This window comes from Podarcis melisellensis (genome assembly GCF_964234715.1).
Source record: "Podarcis melisellensis genome assembly, chromosome: 16".
Classification (NCBI taxonomy): Eukaryota; Metazoa; Chordata; class Lepidosauria; order Squamata; family Lacertidae; genus Podarcis; species Podarcis melisellensis.
In genome coordinates this window covers 4881817-4899369 of record NC_138533.1, presented here as the reverse complement: position 1 = coordinate 4899369, position 17553 = coordinate 4881817, and the positions used below count along the sequence as shown (strand labels likewise).

General features: G+C 48.3%; 1 protein-coding gene across 2 annotated transcripts; it reads left to right on the top strand.

Annotated features, from left to right (window-relative positions):
- Positions 1-3435: 3435 nt before the first annotated feature.
- On the top strand, positions 3436-16466 carry CIART (circadian associated repressor of transcription). Of its 2 annotated transcripts, none has more exons than XM_081891671.1 (6): positions 3436-3525; positions 9228-9807; positions 10844-10919; positions 13591-13669; positions 14233-14362; positions 15670-16466. In XM_081891671.1, the coding sequence occupies exons 2-6, from the start codon at positions 9238-9240 to the stop codon at positions 16243-16245; spliced, it is 1431 nt and encodes a 476-aa protein (XP_081747797.1). In that variant the 5' UTR covers positions 3436-3525; positions 9228-9237; the 3' UTR covers positions 16246-16466. The 2 variants fall into 2 exon arrangements, with proteins under 2 accessions (XP_081747797.1, XP_081747796.1); XM_081891670.1 differs by lacking the exon at positions 3436-3525 and adding an exon at positions 5953-5973.
- The last annotated feature ends 1087 nt before the right edge of the window (positions 16467-17553 follow it).

Sequence of the window (17553 nt, the reverse complement as noted above, 5' to 3'; positions counted from 1 at the left end):
TTTAAGGGTTGGGAATGCCCCCCATTTCTGAAACCCTGGAGAGCCCTTGTCAGTCACAGTAATGAGCTAGATCAGGCATAGGCAAACTTCGGCCCTCCAGATGTTGGGACTACAATTCCCATCACCCCTCGCTAACAGGACCAGTGGTCAGGGATTATGGGAATTGTGGTCCCGAACATCTGGAGGGCGGGAGTTTGCCTATGCCTGAGCTAGATGGACCGCAATGGTCTGGGAGCTCCCAATTTAGCTACCGTATTTTTTGCTCTATAAGACTCACTTTTCCCCTCCTAAAAAGTAAGTGGAAATGTGTGTGCATCTTATGGAGCGAATGCAGGCTGCGCAGCTATCCCAGAAGCCAGGAACAGCAAGAGGGATTGCTGCTTTCGTTGCGCAGGGATCCCTCTTGCTGTTCTGGCTTCTGGGATTCAGAATATTTTTTTTCTTATTTTCCTCCTCCAAAAACTAGGTGCGTTTTATGGTCTGGTGCGTTTTATAGAACAAAAAATATGGTAATTCCCTTCTGCAGCCATTCAAAGCAGGGAAGTAGTTTTCGAAAAGTTCCTGTTTTGCAGAAGCGATCCAGTCCTAGCCTGTCTCATAAAGCAACACCACCGCCTCTTGCTTAAAACTGCCACCCATTTTTCTTATTTATTCAGAGCTGTGTTCTTTGCTTGGCGATGCAAGAACATTTTAATAAGCAGACTAGGAATAATTCCGGTGCATACCTTTCCTGACGCAGCCGGCAATTTCATTTCTGACGAAGGGACTTTTCAAAACAAGGACAGTGATAATTAAAGGTTCCGGAAGCGGGGTGGTCCTTACGTTCAGGGCCGACAAAAGACAAGGAGTGTGTTTGTTTTTTCTTCACCAATTGAATGATTATTATTTTCTTCAGGGAGTTTCGTTGCTACAAGCAATGCCAGATTTATGTATAAGCTAAACAAGCTATAGCTTAGGGCCCCACTCCCTTGGGGGCCCCGAAAAAAATTAAAGGAAAAAAACCTGGATGTACATTTCCAAATTATAAGATAAAAAAACAAATAAAATAAAACCTACATACAGCGACAGTGTTTTGTGTTGTGTAGACTCCTGTGATGTAAATAATGGGTTTATAAATGACCATATAGCCTATATTCAAGACACAAAAACAGTGACAAATTGTTGTTGGCAAAGGACAGCTGGACATATAAAGAGCCCCATTACCTTCAGTAGCTTAAAGGTAAAGGTAAAGGGACGCCTGACCATTAGGTCCAGTCGCGACGACTCTGGGGTTCTGGCACTCATCTCACTCTGTAAGCCGAGGGAGTCAGTGTTTGTCCACAGACAGCTTCCGGGTCATGTGGCCAGCATGACTAAGCCGCTTCTGGCGAACCAGAGCAGCGCACGGAAATGCCGTTTACCTTCCCGCTGGAGTGGTACCTATTTATCTACTTGCACTTTGACGTGCTTTCGAACTGCTAGGTTGGCAGGAGCAGGGACCGAGCAACGGGAGCTCACCCTGATGAGGGGATTTGAACCGCCGACCTTCTGATCAGCAAGCCCTAGGTTCTGTGGTTTAACCCACAGCGCCACCCGCGTCCCGTTCAGTAGCTTAGGCCCTCATCCAACCTAAATCCGGCCCTGGCCACATGATGTAGCGCTGCCTCCCTGTCCCTCTTTTAGATGAAAGGGGATTAGGCAAATTCACACAGGGGAAATCTCTCCACCTGATGGTGAGGGGTGGAACCTCCATATACAGGGCCAGTCTACCCTTGAATATTAACTGCTGGGGGGGGGGTGAACAAGAGAGGGGGCTGCCTCTGCTTCCTGACCCATTTGCACTGCAGACTTCCTGGGAACATCCAGCTCACCATTGCAGAATGCTGGGCCCCACAATCTGACCTAGTGGGGTTCTTATGTTATCATTCCTGCTCCATTTCCGCCCTTCCCTAATGAGAAACCTGTTCTCTCTTGGCCTACTCATAGTCCAACCAACTGAGCTAGCCAGGCATGGCTGCCCCATGGATTCTTACCGCACCCACCGGCTCTCCCTACTGACCAGTCCTTACGGTGTTTGGGTCTCTGCCCCACTGATCATCCCTGCACTCGCACCCAGGGCCAGATTTAGGTTTGATGAGACCCTAAGCTCCTGAAGGTAATGGGGCCCTTTATATGTCCAGCTGCCCTTTGTCAACAACAAATTGTCACTGTCTTTTGTGTTGAATTTATGCTATATGGTAATTTATGGACCTAATAGGTATCTAAAGTCATTTGCACATAACAAAATATGTATTTTATCCAAGTAATGGTTGAACTGAAATACAATTAAGAAGTATATTAATAAAAGGTAAATGTAAAGGGACCCCTGACCATTAGGTCCAGTCGTGGCCGACTCTGGGGTTGCGGCGCTCATCTCGCTTTATTGGCCGAGGGAGCCGGCGTACAGCTTCCAGGTCATGTGGCCAGCATGACTAAGCCGCTTCTGGCAAACCAGAGCAGCGCACGGAAACGCCATTTACCTTCCCGCTGGAGCGGTACCTATTTATCTACTTGCACTTTGACGTGCTTCCAAACTGCTAGGTTGGCAGGAGCAGAGACTGAGCAACGGGAGCTCACCCCGTCGTGGGGATTCGAACCACTGACCTTCTGATTGGCAAGTCCTAGGCTCTGTGGTTTAACCCACAGCACCACCCTCGTCCTTTAAGTATATTAATAGTGAAATACAAGTAAGTATATTAACAGTGAAATAATTATTAAGCTCAAACTGTATGTAGGTTTTATTTTCTTTTTTATCTTATATTTTAGAAATGTACATCCAGGGGTTTTTTTCCCTTTATTTTTTGGGGGGGGCCCAAAACAGAGGGGCCCTAAGCTATAGCTTGATTAGTTTATATACGTAAGTCCAGCGAGTGGCAACGGCTCTTCAGCGACCCCGGCTCCTCCTCACTCGACCCCCCCCCATCCTTTTGACATTTGGGTCCTTGCCCCACTGACCATCCATCTACCCACGCCCCCCACCCGTTCCCACGTTTCTTCTCACGTCAGGGTCTCCACCCCAGAGATCTTCCCTGGCTCCTCCCCGCCCTGCCTGCTTTAGCCTCGCCTCCCTGACTCCGGCTGGCACGCCGCTGCCACGTGCGGAAGCCGCCGGCCCCAGACACGGGGCGGGCCACCCCACCGCCAGCCCTCCGCTCTCTCTCTCTCTCTCTCCCGTGCAGGCCACATGTAGCAGCCTGCGCCCTCGCTCCTCCCGGCCTGGCCAATGGGAGCGCGGGGCGGCGGGGGATTGGGCGGGGCCGGAGCGCGGAGGGCCAATGGGCGCGCTCGGAACGCGGAGGCGGGGGAGGGCCGCGCTACAATGTAGCGGCTGGGCGTTCCACGGGGGGCGGATGAAAGGCGGGCGGGGCGGGGCCCGGGCAGCACGTGCGGCGCCGCACGTGGCCGCGTGGCGCCTGCCCTGAGCCCGGCGCGCCTGGGCTCCTGCGCCCGCCTTGGTGGAGAGGCTGAGCCGGGAAGCCAGGAGCTCAGAGCCGCCGAGAGGAGCTGGTGAGTAGATCGCTGCGGAGGGAGCCTCCGCTTCGGAGCCCCGGTCCGGATCCTGCCGGCTGAGGGGCTCAGAGCCCCAATCCTGCTTTTATATATACTGTATATACTGATATATGTACTATATCTACTATATATTTATTATATAGTATTCTGTAATACGAGTGTAAATGCCTATGTATATATTATAGATGCTTTTAGAATTGAAGCAGGTTTTCTGCATCTAGGGAACATCGCGACAAAGGCGAGCTGCCTCTGGGCGTACGCAGAGTGCACTTTCTGATTTCAGAGCTTTCGGTGCAGCAGTGGGGGGATACGGGAAGGCTGAGGGGCTCAGAGCCGGAATCCTGATTTGATATATACTGTATATACTAATGTATATACTACTTGTTTTTTGTATACGAGGGTGAATACGTATGTGTATATTATAGATGATGCTTTTAGAATTGAAGCAGGTTTTCTCCATCTGCGGAACATCATTCGCGGCGAAGGCGAGCTGCCTCTGGGCGCGTGCAGAGTGCACTTTCTGATTTCAGAGCTTTCGGTGCAGCAATGGGAGAATATGGGAAGTCGTAGCGTAGGAGGAGGAGGAATCCGGATTATCTCTCGGTTCCTTTTATTTTCGGAAACTCGCCCGTAGTCTGATGATGTTTCCGACCTCTGCATTGGGGAGATCGGGGTCGGCGGATGAATCGGGGCCGGAGATGGAAGCGAAAGGGATCGGATTAGCGGGGTTGGGGAGGATTGGGAGAAATTCATGTACAGTCGTCCCACCCAAAGCGCCCCCTTTTAGGTCTTTAGGATTGGAATTGACATCTGAACTGACGTCACAATCATTTATGTCAGAAGAAAGTCGGTTTGAGTTCTGTCGGGCTTTGAGTCCCAGGTTGGCCCGGGGGTCTAGGGTTGCATACCTACCCGGGAGTAAAGTCGAAATGGACGGCTAGCCAGCTTGGATCCTATGCAGCTACTCACTTATTTGTGACTTGTTTAATTTTTGCAACGTAGATACGTAATTTTTTTTGAAATAATTGCAGTTGTGCTCAAAGAAAGGAATGCGATTTGACTTCGTTTGCAGAGCTTTGGGGCGCCCTCCCTATAAATGTGCAGATAGACTAGCGTCTGTTCTTTTTACTACGCCTTGTGCAAATAAAACGTTTTATTGTATGCTATAAACTTGCGAACACTAGTCATAAAATCTTAAGTCCTGCCTGGAAAAGGATTTGCAGGCTCTGTTGGGTTGATGTCTGCAGACTTATTTAAAAAATAATAATAATATGAGCATGTTCTGGTATACCTTAAAAATTTGCCAGTCATTTAATGCTTTAGTGTCGCCGGTTTTGTCAGCAAACGCATAGATAACTTTCACTGATGCTAAAAGTATAGGTGGATCCTGACCTGTTTGCTGAAATTCTCTGCTTGCCGGCTCAAAAATAAGTCCAAATGGGTCCTGATCCCTGTGAATGGTTACAGCCTCTTGCTTTTATTTGGCTTTGTGAAAACACTTTTTCAGATTTCTTTGTGGGTATATATATATATATATATTAAATATTGGCTTTATAGCTATAGCAGCCTGCAAGTTCATCAATAGCTGCTTGCCTGTGGCTCTTAGGACCAGGCGAGCAGACAGATAACATGTTTGCAAACTGGGAGAAAGTTTGGGTTCTGTGTGTTTCTCACACACAATCTCACTTTCCTGGCATTAACCGGGCATTTCCAGGAATAGAGAGAGCTCAAGGAAGTTGTTAGATACATTCACAAGGATGGCATCTTGCGCTCGACGAATTCTACAGTTGGTGTCGTGTTGCTGATTTACTATTATTAAGTAATAATATTAACCTTCACTGCCACAAGATGTGGCAACAGCAGTGAGAGGTTAGACAAGTTAGCGTCTAATAATTTGATGAGCGGTTATTAACCAGAACAGCTAAGTAGAGCCTCTCTGTTCAGGAGCAGTTTAGCATTGAAGTCCAGCTATTGCTTTTCCATGACCCGCTTGTGGGCTTTCTGGAAACAATTTGGGTTGGTGGCCACTATGGGAAAACGGGATGCTAACAGTCGCAAGCCGTTGTTGTAGTAGCAGCGGCAGAAAGGGCTCCTTCTCGTGCACCCGATCCTGTGCATGCTTACTCGGGAGTAGGCCCCCGTTGCCTTCTTTGGAAACTTTTTGCGCTTCTACCAGCAACACTCAAAACTTGCCTGCCTGCCCTGCAGCGCAGACTTCAAGCATGCTTTTACCCAGGAGTAAACCTCACTGGCTTCAGTGGGGCTTTCTCTGAAGTAAGTGTGCAGCTTTGCAGCAGCAAAAAAAATGGTGTGCGCTTATTTATATACTGATAAGTGAATCTCACCTATAGGATTTACTCCATATTCTGTGCTCGTTTTCTGGAATTTGAGCGATACCTGATTTTTATCCTTATTTATCATGAGCATGCCAACCACCAGAAATAGGTAAGAAATTGAATCTTGCAACTTCTAGCATCCCTGACAGAGTTCCGGAGCCTGTCTTGCCTCATATTCCCAGATATTGTAGGGTAGCCAGACAGATTTCCAGAGAGCAGGAGTTAGGGCACACTGTTCTCTTTCTCTTTTGGTGTAAAATCAATTTTGTGGCCCCTAGCCTTGTCCTCCTCCATGAATTTGCCCAATCTTCTTCTAAAGCCGTCTGGGTTAGTGGCAATCGCTGCTTCATGTGGCAGCGAGTTCCACCGTTTATGCTCTGCACAAAGAAGAGCTTCTCTGATCTTCTTGGGCAACAGAGGGTTAAGCCACCTTCTGATTTGCTGATGAATGGATCTGGTTTACTGGGAGGGCTGTATGCATGAATGGGGAACTGGAAGCAAATGGCCAATGGGATTTGCAGCTTTGGTAGCCAGGGAAAAGCAAGGCAAAAGGATGATCTTTTCAGAAACAAAACAAAGGCTTTCTCGCTGATGTAATTATTTGGGGGGGGGGGAATCTCTGCCCCTTTGATAGTCAGGCTGCATGTATCTTTTGGCTGCGCATCATCGGAGGCAGGAGGTGGGGGCACATGGTCTGCTTGCGTAGAGAGAAGCCTAGGCGCCCGGCTGATGTGATCAGAGTCACTAGCCCATCCCGTATGCCTGCATTAAGTGCGCAGAGTTCCCTCGGACCAATGGCTTTATTTCCGTCACAGCATTTCCCGTGGCGGAGAAATCAATAGCAGTGGCTTATCTCACGCCCCCGTGGGAAACTCGCAAGCAGAATTTGAACCCAAGAGCAGCTCTCTCCCCTCCTGCGATTTCCATAAACTGCTTTTAGAAGCATCCACCTGTGTTGTGACTAGGAGCCATCGGAAGCTCTCCCCTCCTCCTAAATTGCTGGCCCTTGTGGGAGGGAGTTCCATAGTTTAACTGAGTGAAGAAGGGCTTTCTATCTTTGAGTTCTGGTGTTCCGAGAGAGAAGGGAGAAACCCGTTTCCCTGCCCACTTTCTCTACACCGTGCATCATCGGTTCTGGGTTCGAGTCCTGGAGGCGTCTCCCGGAAGAGCTGGCTGGGAGACTTCCTCCCTAGAACCCTGGAGCGCTGCTGCCAGTCAGTGTCTGCTGAGCTGAGTGGACCCAGTGAGCTTCCTTTGCTCCTATTTAAAGTTAGCTCTTTGCTCAGGATCCTGAGGACTAGAAACTTAGTTTATATCAATGGCTTTAACCTTACCCACGCAAGCCTATAAACTTTATCTCTCTGTCCGCTCAGTGCAACAAGGGTGGAAGGCATTTTCACAGGTGCATATCCTTCCAGTGAAATCAAATACCCCTAACTTTAATTTGTCCATTTCGGTGGGTCTACTCTCGAGTAGGGCTTATTTGGAGCCTAAGCTCCTGAGTTGCATCCTTCCCCCCCCCCCTTGGAATCTAGTGGCAGCTGAGCTACCCACATTGGTTAACCACAGTGGGTCTACTCTGAGCAGGAGGAGCAGCTGCGGGAGGCTGCCCTCTGTTCTTGGAATCCTTGGCGGGGCCGCCTTGGCACCGATCCTTGACCTACTTTGACGGGATGCGTGGCCTGCCACGAGGCTGGCTGTTGTTCAGGAAGCGCTCCGTGGATCCAAACCTCCGGAGGACAGGGCGCGGGTGCAAATCTCTTCCTCCGCTTTTCAAACTGGTGGTTACGTTCAGTCCTGGGGAGAACACAGTGGGCAATTAGCAGGGCATCCTGTGTGCAGAAGTCGTGGCGTCACCGGGTTGTGGACGGAGAGGTGCGTGGCACCCTCTCTCTCTCCCCCCCCCATACTCTGGGCTCTGCCCGGGTGGCTGTGCAGGAGATCTTCCCACAAGTGAGGGTGCAGCGACACCCTGTTGAGGTAGGGCTACAGTGGGTCGAGTTTCTCTCCCAACGCCAGAACGTTGGGAGAGTCGGAGAGGATAGGAGAAAGGACTTCTTCGCGCAGTTAAACTGCGGAACTCACTGCTACTGGATGCAGCGATGCGCACCAGCTCGGATGGTTTTAAGAGAAGATTGGACAAATTAAATGCAGGAAGAGAAGGCTACCGATAGCTGCCAGCCAGGGTGGCCGTGCTCTGTCAACACAGTGGTGGTGCTTTTCAATGCCGGTTGATAGACGCTGCGTTGCTCCTGTGTTTGGGTCCTGTTTGAGGTTTCCCCTTGGGGCAATTGGTTGGCCACTGTGAGAACAGGAAGCTGGACTAGTTGAGTCACTGGACTGATTCAGCTCTTCCGGTGTTCTTATGGAACCTCCAGGTCCAGGGGCAGCCTATCTCGTTTCCCAGCTTTTGGGGAGTGTTTGGCCACTGTGAGACCAGGATGCTGGCCTGGTTGGGCTGTTGGCCTGATCCAGGATGCAAAATGGCTGCTTAGTCACTACAGAAAAGGGCCTCCCCATCTTTTTAATGTGGTTATTTACATTTTATAAAGTCAGCTGGCCTGCGCTGACTAAATTACTAATGTAATTAGTAATTACTAATTTAGGTTGGAGGGGCTGTCTTTTGAGGAATTACTTAAAACTTGGGCGCAGAATCCAAGTGTATTTTAATTTTTTTATATTGTTCTAATTCTACTAGAGTGTAGTTACTTTTTAACAGCTGTCTTTTCTACGTTTTTAGCTTTTTTAATATTTTACCTGTGTTCTTTTAATTTGTGCAAGCCCTCTTGAGTCCCATTCTGGGGGGAAAGGCGGGATATAAACAAACACTTATTTTATTTGTTTCACGAGATTTACTCTGTTTGATCATCCAAAAAACCTCAGAGTGGTTCACCAAGGGAAGAAAACTTGTCAGTAAAGCAACTCTTTGCTGATTAATATTCGACATCCTTTTAAATGGTGTTTGTGGGAGTAGGGATAATGGGTTTGTTCTGTTCTTGTGATACATATTTTGTTTTTATTTTGTGTTTTTGTGCTGTGAGCCACCTTGAGCTCTTCAGAGGAAGGGCGGTTTACACATTCAATAAATGGGCAAAATAAATAAAACTGGGAATAAATAAACTAAAAAACAGACTGGAACATGCCTTAGCATTCCACATGCCTGTACAGAGGCTTATTTAAACAGAAAAATGGTTTTTAGCAGGCTCCGAAAAGAGCATTTGCCTGATGTCAACCGGTAGCAAGTTCCAAAAGTGCCATGTAAAAAATTGGTTATTGTTGTTAGTAACAATGCTAAATGTTTTCTTAACTGCCTGTCCGCAAGCTGCGTCGGTTAACTTTTCCTGTGTCTTTTCTTTGCCGCAGATATATCTCAATGGCAGCCATGGATTCTTCCTCAAAGAGCGTCTCTTCCGGAGAATCTCTGTACTCCGTCGAAAGCGCCACCAGCGAGGACGACGACGACCGCAGCACCGACTTTGACGTCTTCTCGGACGGCGGGAGCGATGCGGAGAAGGAGTCGGGGGCCCTGAAGCACCGTAGGGGTGCCTACCCAGGCCGGCAGCCTTTCCTCTTCTCCCCGGAACCGCTGGGGCGGACTAGTTCAAGCCTGCCTTGCCAGGAGCGCAATCGCCGGACAAGGAAGCCGCTCGGGTTGCTGGCTGCGGCCAGGCTGCGGCCTACAGGACCTTGCTGCCATCACCCGGCGGCCCTCGACGAGGCGTACTATAGCCGCTTGGCGGATACGGACGGCAGCCTGCGAAGGAATCCCGCTGGCCGGAGACGGGCAGAGAGCGGCAGATGCCAGAATGGGGGCGTCCAACCCCACCCATACGCAGCGCAGCCGCCTCTCCGTGGAGTAAAGAGGCAGAGGAACCATGTGGCGGACCGCGAGGACGTACGCTCTCCTTGCTGGACCGAGAGGGACCATATCTTTGCACAGAAGGTCAGTGGCCAAAGATGGTGGAGTCAGTCGATTGACAAAATCAAAATGCAAGCTTCTAGTCCCCAGGATGGGTGGGGAGCGCATAGGTGATGCTAGGTGATACAGTGATAGGTGATGCTAGGTGATACAGTGGTACCTCAGGTTACATACGCTTCAGGTTACAGACTCCGCTAACCCAGAAATAGTGCTTCAGGTTAAGAACTTTGCTTCAGGATGAGAACAGAAATCGGGCTCCGGCGGAGTGGCAGCAGCAGGAGGCCCCATTAGCTAAAGTGGTGCTTCAGGTTAAGAACAGTTTCAGGTTAAGTACCGACCTCCAGAACGAATTAAGTACTTAACCCGAGGTACCACTGTATATCACAATGTTGGAAGACAAATAAATTCGTTTCTTGGATCTCAAACGCCTTGGCTTCCGAACGATCAAAACCCGGAAGTGAATGTTCTGGTTTTTGAACGTTCTTTTGGGAGCCAAACGTCCAACGCGGCTTCCGATTGGCTGCAGGAGCTTCCTGCAGCTGATCAGAAGCCGCGCTTCGGTTTCCGAACATTTTGGAAGTCGGATGGAGTTCCAGAACTGATTCTGCTCAACTTCCAAGGTACAGCTGTATTGCCCAGCCATTGGCAATGCCGAGCAATATTGTAACAGCGAGAGAGGGCATTGTGAGCAGGATTTGTCGTCCTTACGGGGTTGTAATTGTATGTGCAATTTTCCTATCTCCTTAACTTAAGAGGAGGTGCTTAGTTATAAAAAATAAATGAGAATGAACGTGCTTGGTGGTAAAATCAATTTAAAAATCAACTTTAAAAATTAGTTAGTGCCGTATATGTTATGTAAAAAAAGGCGAAACCATTCTCATTTTCCTCAATTTGTGCACGTTATAAAGGACCCATTAGTCTGCATTTCTTAGAATTGTGGATTTGCAGAGGGTGAAGGGACACCCAGTGGTCATCTATTCCAACCCCTGCAATGCAATTACAGGTTCCTGCCTGTTTCAGTCTGCTGACGCTTCTCTCCTTTTATCCCCGTTTTCCACAGTGCTTGGAACTCCAGGGCTTCATTCATCCGTTGATGGAGCTTCTCAACCGGCTGAAGATGGGCCGCTTCGACCGAGGTAAGAAAGTCTGGCAGCTGGATGTTTTGAGTTGTTGAGGAAATTCAGCTTCCCCTTCCCCGCCCCTCTTCTCTTAATTCGGATTTGAGCATCTGTTTGTGTTTGTGTGGTCGCCAGCCAGGTGTGGGGCAAGGCTTGAATTGGAGATGTACAATGAAGCATCTCCACTTTGGAACTCCCTGCCACTTGAATATCAGGCCGGCGCTTTCACTGCACTCTTTTCAGTGCCTGCTGGAAACATTTTTGCTTAGACAAGCCTAGATGCTGACATGCAAAACGTTGAGACTCCTTTTAATCCGTTTTTAATCTAATGTCGTTTTTAAACTTTTTGAAAGCCTTAGAATCCAGCCTTTCTCAACCTGTGGGTCCCCAGATGTTGTTGAACTACAACTCCCATCACCCCTAGCTAGAAAGGCCAGAGCTCAGGGATGATGGGAGTTGTAGTCCAACAACATCTGGGCACCCACGGGTTGAGAACAGCTGCCTTAGATTGTTGTTAACCTTTTTAAAAAATTGTAAACCACTTTGAGGGGTTCCCCCCCTACAGTCATAGAATTCTAGAGTTGGGACCCCTGAAGGTCCTGTAGTCCAACCCCTACAGTGTGTTGGTTCTGTAAATCCTATAAAATAAAAAGGCAGCATCAGTTTTGTGGCTGTCATGTATGTGCTGTAAGCTCTTCCTTCCTGTGGGCTGGACTTGGAGCCACAGAAAACATGTAGAGTTCTACGATCCCGTTTGGGGAATGAAAGGGAATCCTTTTTACAAGGCCGTCCTGGAAGATTCTCAGTTCTGTTCTTAAATTTGCTGCCTTAAAAGCTCCAAAGGGCACAGGGAGCTGTCTCACCAAGAGTCAGGCCACCGCACCATCTAGCTAGTGCTGTCTACACTGACTGGCAGCAGCCCTCCAGGGCTTTTGGGGGCGTCACAGTTTTGCCAGTGCTATTGCAAGAGAGGTGAGCAGGGTTTGTGAATGCTTTCCCTGTTTCTCTGCAAGGGAAGAATAGGAGAAGTATAGAGTGGCAGAGGAGGATAAGAGGAAAGGTCTTTTTTTGAGGGGTGGGGTTCAAAGAAAAAAAGTGAGGATTTAGCCATTGTCATTCCCCTGAGGGGAGTTACGCCGAAAAGTTATGCAACCCGGTTTTCATTGCTCAGGCAAATGCAGGTCTATGGCCCTCAGAGCTTCTGTTTCTGGCCCTCGGGACGCTCCCCGAGGCCATGGCCCTCTCCCAGCCCTGGGCTTTCTCCCCTGTCCTGTAGCATTTTTACCTGGCTTGGAAATCCACCCTTGAGCTCTGAGGATGCAGCTACAGCTGCCTGATGGAAGTGTCTGTACTAGCTAGTCTAAATTTGCTGGGAATGTCCCCAGTCTGCAGCCTTGGGAGAGCTGCTGCCAGTCCGTGCAGGCAGTATTAAGGTAGTTGAACAAAGCTTCTGTACAATACAGCTTCCTATCTTAAATCTGAACCATGAGGACTAGAAACTTGCTTTACGTTTAAGGAAAGAGCTGTAGGTCAGTGGGAGAGCATCACACCTAGAGTCCGACTCGGCAGGAGGCAGCGTCCTCTGTTCCCAGTTCAACCAGCCCTGCCTTCATGAGGACTAGAACCATGCTTTTATTTTGTGGCGAGAGCAGCAGGAGAGACCCTACTTTGCGCGCGCAAAGCGCCAGGTTCAAACCTTAGCATTTCCAGGTGGGGCTGCGGATAGACCCTGGGGAGTTGCTTCTGGTCAGTGCCAACAACAGTCAGCTAGGTAGGCCCGAGGATCTGACTCTGTCTTAAGGCAGCTAGGTCCCAGCGGCCTCTCAGCAGGTGTTCCCAGCTGAGCAGATACACCCTTTCCATATGGCAGGGGCCTTCATTGCGTATCTTTAGGTGCCTGGCAAAAAACATTCCTCTGGCGCTGTGGGTTAAACCACAGAGCCTAGGACTTGCCGATCAGAAGGTCGGCTGTTCGAATCCCCGTGATACGGTGAGCTCCCGTTGCTCGGTCCCTGCTCCTGCCAACCTAGCAGTTCGAAAGCACGTCAAAGTGCAAGTAGATAAATAGGTACCACTCCAGCGGGAAGGTAAACGGCGTTTCCGTGCGCTGCTCTGGTTCGCCAGAAGTGGCTTAGTCATGCTGGCCACATGACCCGAAGCTGTACGCCGGCTCCTTTGGCCAGGAAAGCGAGATGAGCGCTGCAACCCCAGAGTCGTCCATGACTGGACCTAATGGTCAGGGGTCCCTTTACCTTTTTATAACCAGACTTCGGGCTGAACAATATTCTCCGGCCTTTTAAATGAATTTGTGGGAGGGGGGCAGTATTGGTTTGTTCTTCTTCCGTTGCATATTTTGTCTTCTCATTTCTGCTGTGGGCCGCAATATGCAAAATTAATAATGTGCTAAATTAATAAACAGTAATAGTAATAATAAGAATTCCTGCATGGCAGGGGCTGGGATATCTTCCAACCCACACACTGTCTGCTCCCATTCCCCAGATGGTAAATTTCGGGGTCTGTAAGGGGACACTTTTTGATGGGGGGCGCAGTGGGTGAGTCCCCCGCCTGCTTGCTTTAACATGATGCTTCCTGTCTCTGCCTCTGTGAACCTTTATTGATCAGGAGATGACTTTGAATGCCCAGGAAAGGTGGACTAATCTCTCTTTCTCTCTCTCTTTGATTTTTCCAGGGCTAAGCAGTTTCCAGCAGAGCGTAGCCATGGACCGCATCCAGCGCATCATTGGCGTTCTCCAGAAACCAGAAATGGGGTAAGAACCTGGCAGCAAAGGGAGAGGAAGGAATCCCCTCCGGTTCGGCATTTAAAGACCGATTTAACCTTTAAAAGGGAGGGAGTTCTGTAGTTTACGTTCTTTGTGGAGAAGTGCTTTTCTTTTTCCAATCATTGAATTCGTTGAATCGCCAAGAGTTCTAGTCTTACCAGAAAAGGAGGAAAACACTCCTCTGTCCACTTCCTCCGTGCTGTGCAATTCCCCTAAAAATAATAGCAAGATTCTAGTCCTCATGGTATGACAGAATGGACCGATTCAATGAGGAATTTGCCTGATGCTAAGTCAGGCTCTTGATCCATCTTTCTCAAGAGTTTCTCAAACTGGGGTCTCCAGCTGTTTTGGGACTACAGCTCCCATCATCCCTAGCTAGCAGGTCAAGGATGATGGGAATTGTAGTCCGGAAACAGATGGAGGCCCAAGTTTGGGAAATCCTGATCTAGCCCATTGTTGCCAACTGTGTGACACGACAGCGGCTCTTCGGGGCTTGTGGCTACCTGGCCCCCAGGTGTTTACGAGCTTGTTCTCCTTTTTTTCCTTTCCAGGGAGCGTTACCTGGGCACTTTGCTGCAGGTGGAGAGGATGCTGAAACTCTGGTTCCCTCACATCGCCGTGAAGAATGAGTGCGCTGACTGCGGTGTGGCCGCAACGCAGGATTCGTGCGATACAGCCGAGGTGAGATACCACAGACTCTCCTCATTCCTGTATTTCTTTTGAGCTGGGTTGAGGAAAAAATAACCAGCCACTATCTTGTTTTTGTTTATTTGTTAAATCTTTTTTATTAATTTTCCAATAAAAAAAGCATCCAATCAACATATCAGATCATAATCCAATTAAAATTTAGAAAGACCAAATTATCATCCAAATTATACTTATTAATTTTTTGGGACTTCCCATAGTCTGGACCTTGAAGCATATCTCCAAATCTCGGTCCAGCCTCTCTTCGTTATTTCCATACTTTCCACATCTCGATTTTTAACGCTTTGCTATCTTGAATCCGTTGGTTGAGGTCTTAGGCTGTGGAGCAGCAGAAACAGGCTTGCTCCATCTTCCCTGGAACAACCTTTCACGTGTTTGAAGGTCGCTTTTCTGCCTTCTCCAGACTAAACATACCCAACTCCCTCAACCAATCCTCATCAGGCTTGGTTTCCAGGCCCTTGATCATCTCAGTCGCCCTGCTGTGTCTACTTCCAGGCCTGGCCTTCCTAAATACTTCTCCCCACCCACCCACCCACCCCATGGAAATTCTCCCAGCATGTAAAAAACTAGAAGGTCAAGGTTGAAAGGCTTGATCTTGACGTCATACACATGAATATATGGGATACAGAACTCCTCTTGCTGAAATAAAACGTGTTAATATGAATGGAAGTCAAAAACACTGTAGCTGTTGATAAGGGATTAAGATCAAGACTGAGTGTAATTGGATTAATTAAAATTTTGGAAGCAGAGTGAAATAACATCATCTCACTTTGAAATCTAGCACGCGGGAGGCCACACAAAATGTACAATTGGCTTTATGATTGATACATATTTGAATTGTAACCTGAGATTGATAAAGACTGAAGGCAGCCCTGTTTCTGGAAGTTTTTGATATGTGATGTTTTGTTGTATTTTTAATATTTTGTTGGAAGCCGCCCAGAGTGGCGGGGAAACACGGCCAGATGGCTGGGGTATAAATAATAAATTATTATTATTATTATTAATTATAAAATGTGGTTTATATTGGATTTTAGTAATGGCTGGGGAAACACAGCCAGATGGGTGGGGTAGAAATACCTTATTATTATTATTATTATTATTATTATTATTATTATTATTATTAAATGTGGTTTATATTGGATTTTAGTACTGTAAAATTGATAAAAAATGGCAGGTATTTACATAAAAAGGCTTGATCTTGGCCTGATCCAACAAGCTCTACTTAGGTTCTCAGTCTTGCGCCTTTCAACCTCTGACGCCATGTTGTTTTTCCTTTTGCATAGCAGTCATCCATGGAGGAGAACCTCCCCGAAACCCGGCTGCCGTCCGGCCAGGGCCCCACGCAAAGCCCCCCCACGGAGGAACTCCACCAGACGCACCTCGGGGACCTGGTTTCCTCCGGCGACAAAACCACCGCTCCACTGGGGGAGTCTCCTCGCTTCCTGGGCGGCGACTGGCCCACCATGAACTTGACGTGGATTCACACCTCGCCCATTTCGACGCCCCCCTTGGGGAACACGGACGTGGGCCGAGCCAGTTCCGTCTTCGGGCAGACCCTGCTGGCGCCGAACTGCACTGCCTACGGGCTCGTCGTCTTCCTCCAGAACAACCCCTATGGCCGCCCCACCTCTTCAACGCCCGCCCATCTCTCCATGAGCTGCCGCCACACCGACAGGCTGAACCCCGGCCCAAGGGAGCCCCCTCGGTGTCAGAGCCTTCCAGGCGCAATGGCGGCGGGCAGCTGCCTTGGGCAAGGGCCCCATAGCGGCTTCTCTCAGTCTCTGCCCCACTTGCCTACATCAGGCGAGGGCCACATGGCAACCAGCGACGGAAGACCCGCCTACCACTGCGATTCCTGATGCCCGCCTGGCAGGCATCTCCCGAAATGTGTGAATTTTATTTTATTTCTCCATCCTGTTCTCCCCTTCCCTTTTTACAAATGTTCTGCCTTTTCTTTTTTAACTTAAAAGCATTTCATGTGTGTCGGAGGGGCAACGCCATAGCCTGGTTCCCGTTCGCCAGGACAGGAGCGGCACATGTTTGGTTTCAATAAAATGCACCTTAAATGGTTGCCAAATGAGATTTTGTTATGTTTGTTACTTTCTCTGCTGTTTGTGCATCACCCGCGAACCTACTTATTAAAAAAAACCATGCTTGGGTTGCTTTTCCTGAGTGTTCAGAGCAACTGGATTTCCTTAGAATAAAAGAAAAACAACAACAAGTTGAACTTGGAATAAAAGGAAAAAACAACAATTTGAACTTGGCTCCGTAGCAGATCTGCAACCAGTGCAGATTTCTTATCCCCACCAATTTATTTTATTCAGATTTGAAGGAAAATATAGAAACGTTAAGATGGAATATCCAATATCTTTTTATTTAAAGAAAAAAAGTAATTAAATAAAAACACAAATCAAAAGGGGGGAGTGGAGAAGGATGAAAGCAGAGGGAGGCGGAGGAAAGGAAGGAATAGAGGGAAGGAAATTTCCAGTTCTCTTGTTAGCTATATGGAGAAAATGATTCAAAACATCCCTTCCAAAATAACACCCAACAATTCCTCTTTCTATAAACCAATATTTTCTTCTTTCCCCCAAACCCCAAGATATCCTAAGTTCTTTTTCATGCAAAAAGTCTATAAGGAATTTCCAAGCTTTGGTAAAAGTTGACAATGATTTTTCTCGTGATTAAACAACTTTGCCACTTGAACTAAATCCAACCATTTTAACAATGGTTTGACCACCACTGAAGATTTTCAAGCAGAGATGTTGCATGCTGAGGAGGCCCCACTCCTGTCAACGATTACGCTGCAGCATTTTGCAACCTGCACTAACCTGTGTGCTGGTTTTTAAAACGCATTTTAGGAAGGGGATGGAAGCGGGGTGTGGAATTTGGATTTTCCCTCAAGACAAAAGTCCTGCGGTGTGTGTGTCCGTGTCCGCCCCAGTTGCAAAACTGCCTGGCTTACTGTTGTTTCCCAAACACACACGTGCTCTCTTCTCTCTGCTTCCCGAAAGATCTCCAGCTAGTTAGTTTCTGTGGCAACACTTTGCTCCCAAGCTTACATAACAAAGCAGATACTTAACAGAGCCAGTTTAAGCTATTTATGCAACAAAAGAATTGGTCTGGACCAGGGAACAGGCATGTCCAAAGTCTGTTTTGGAGGCAGTCAG

Bases quoted from the DNA above. Each gene is read 5' to 3' on its own strand.
- CIART (XM_081891670.1), top strand. From the start codon at position 5,954: ATGCCAACCACCAGAAATAG. The intron at 9,808-10,843 runs GTCAGTGGCCAA...CGTTTTCCACAG, and splicing joins ACCATATCTTTGCACAGAAG to TGCTTGGAACTCCAGGGCTT. The intron at 14,363-15,669 runs GTGAGATACCAC...CCTTTTGCATAG, and splicing joins ATTCGTGCGATACAGCCGAG to CAGTCATCCATGGAGGAGAA.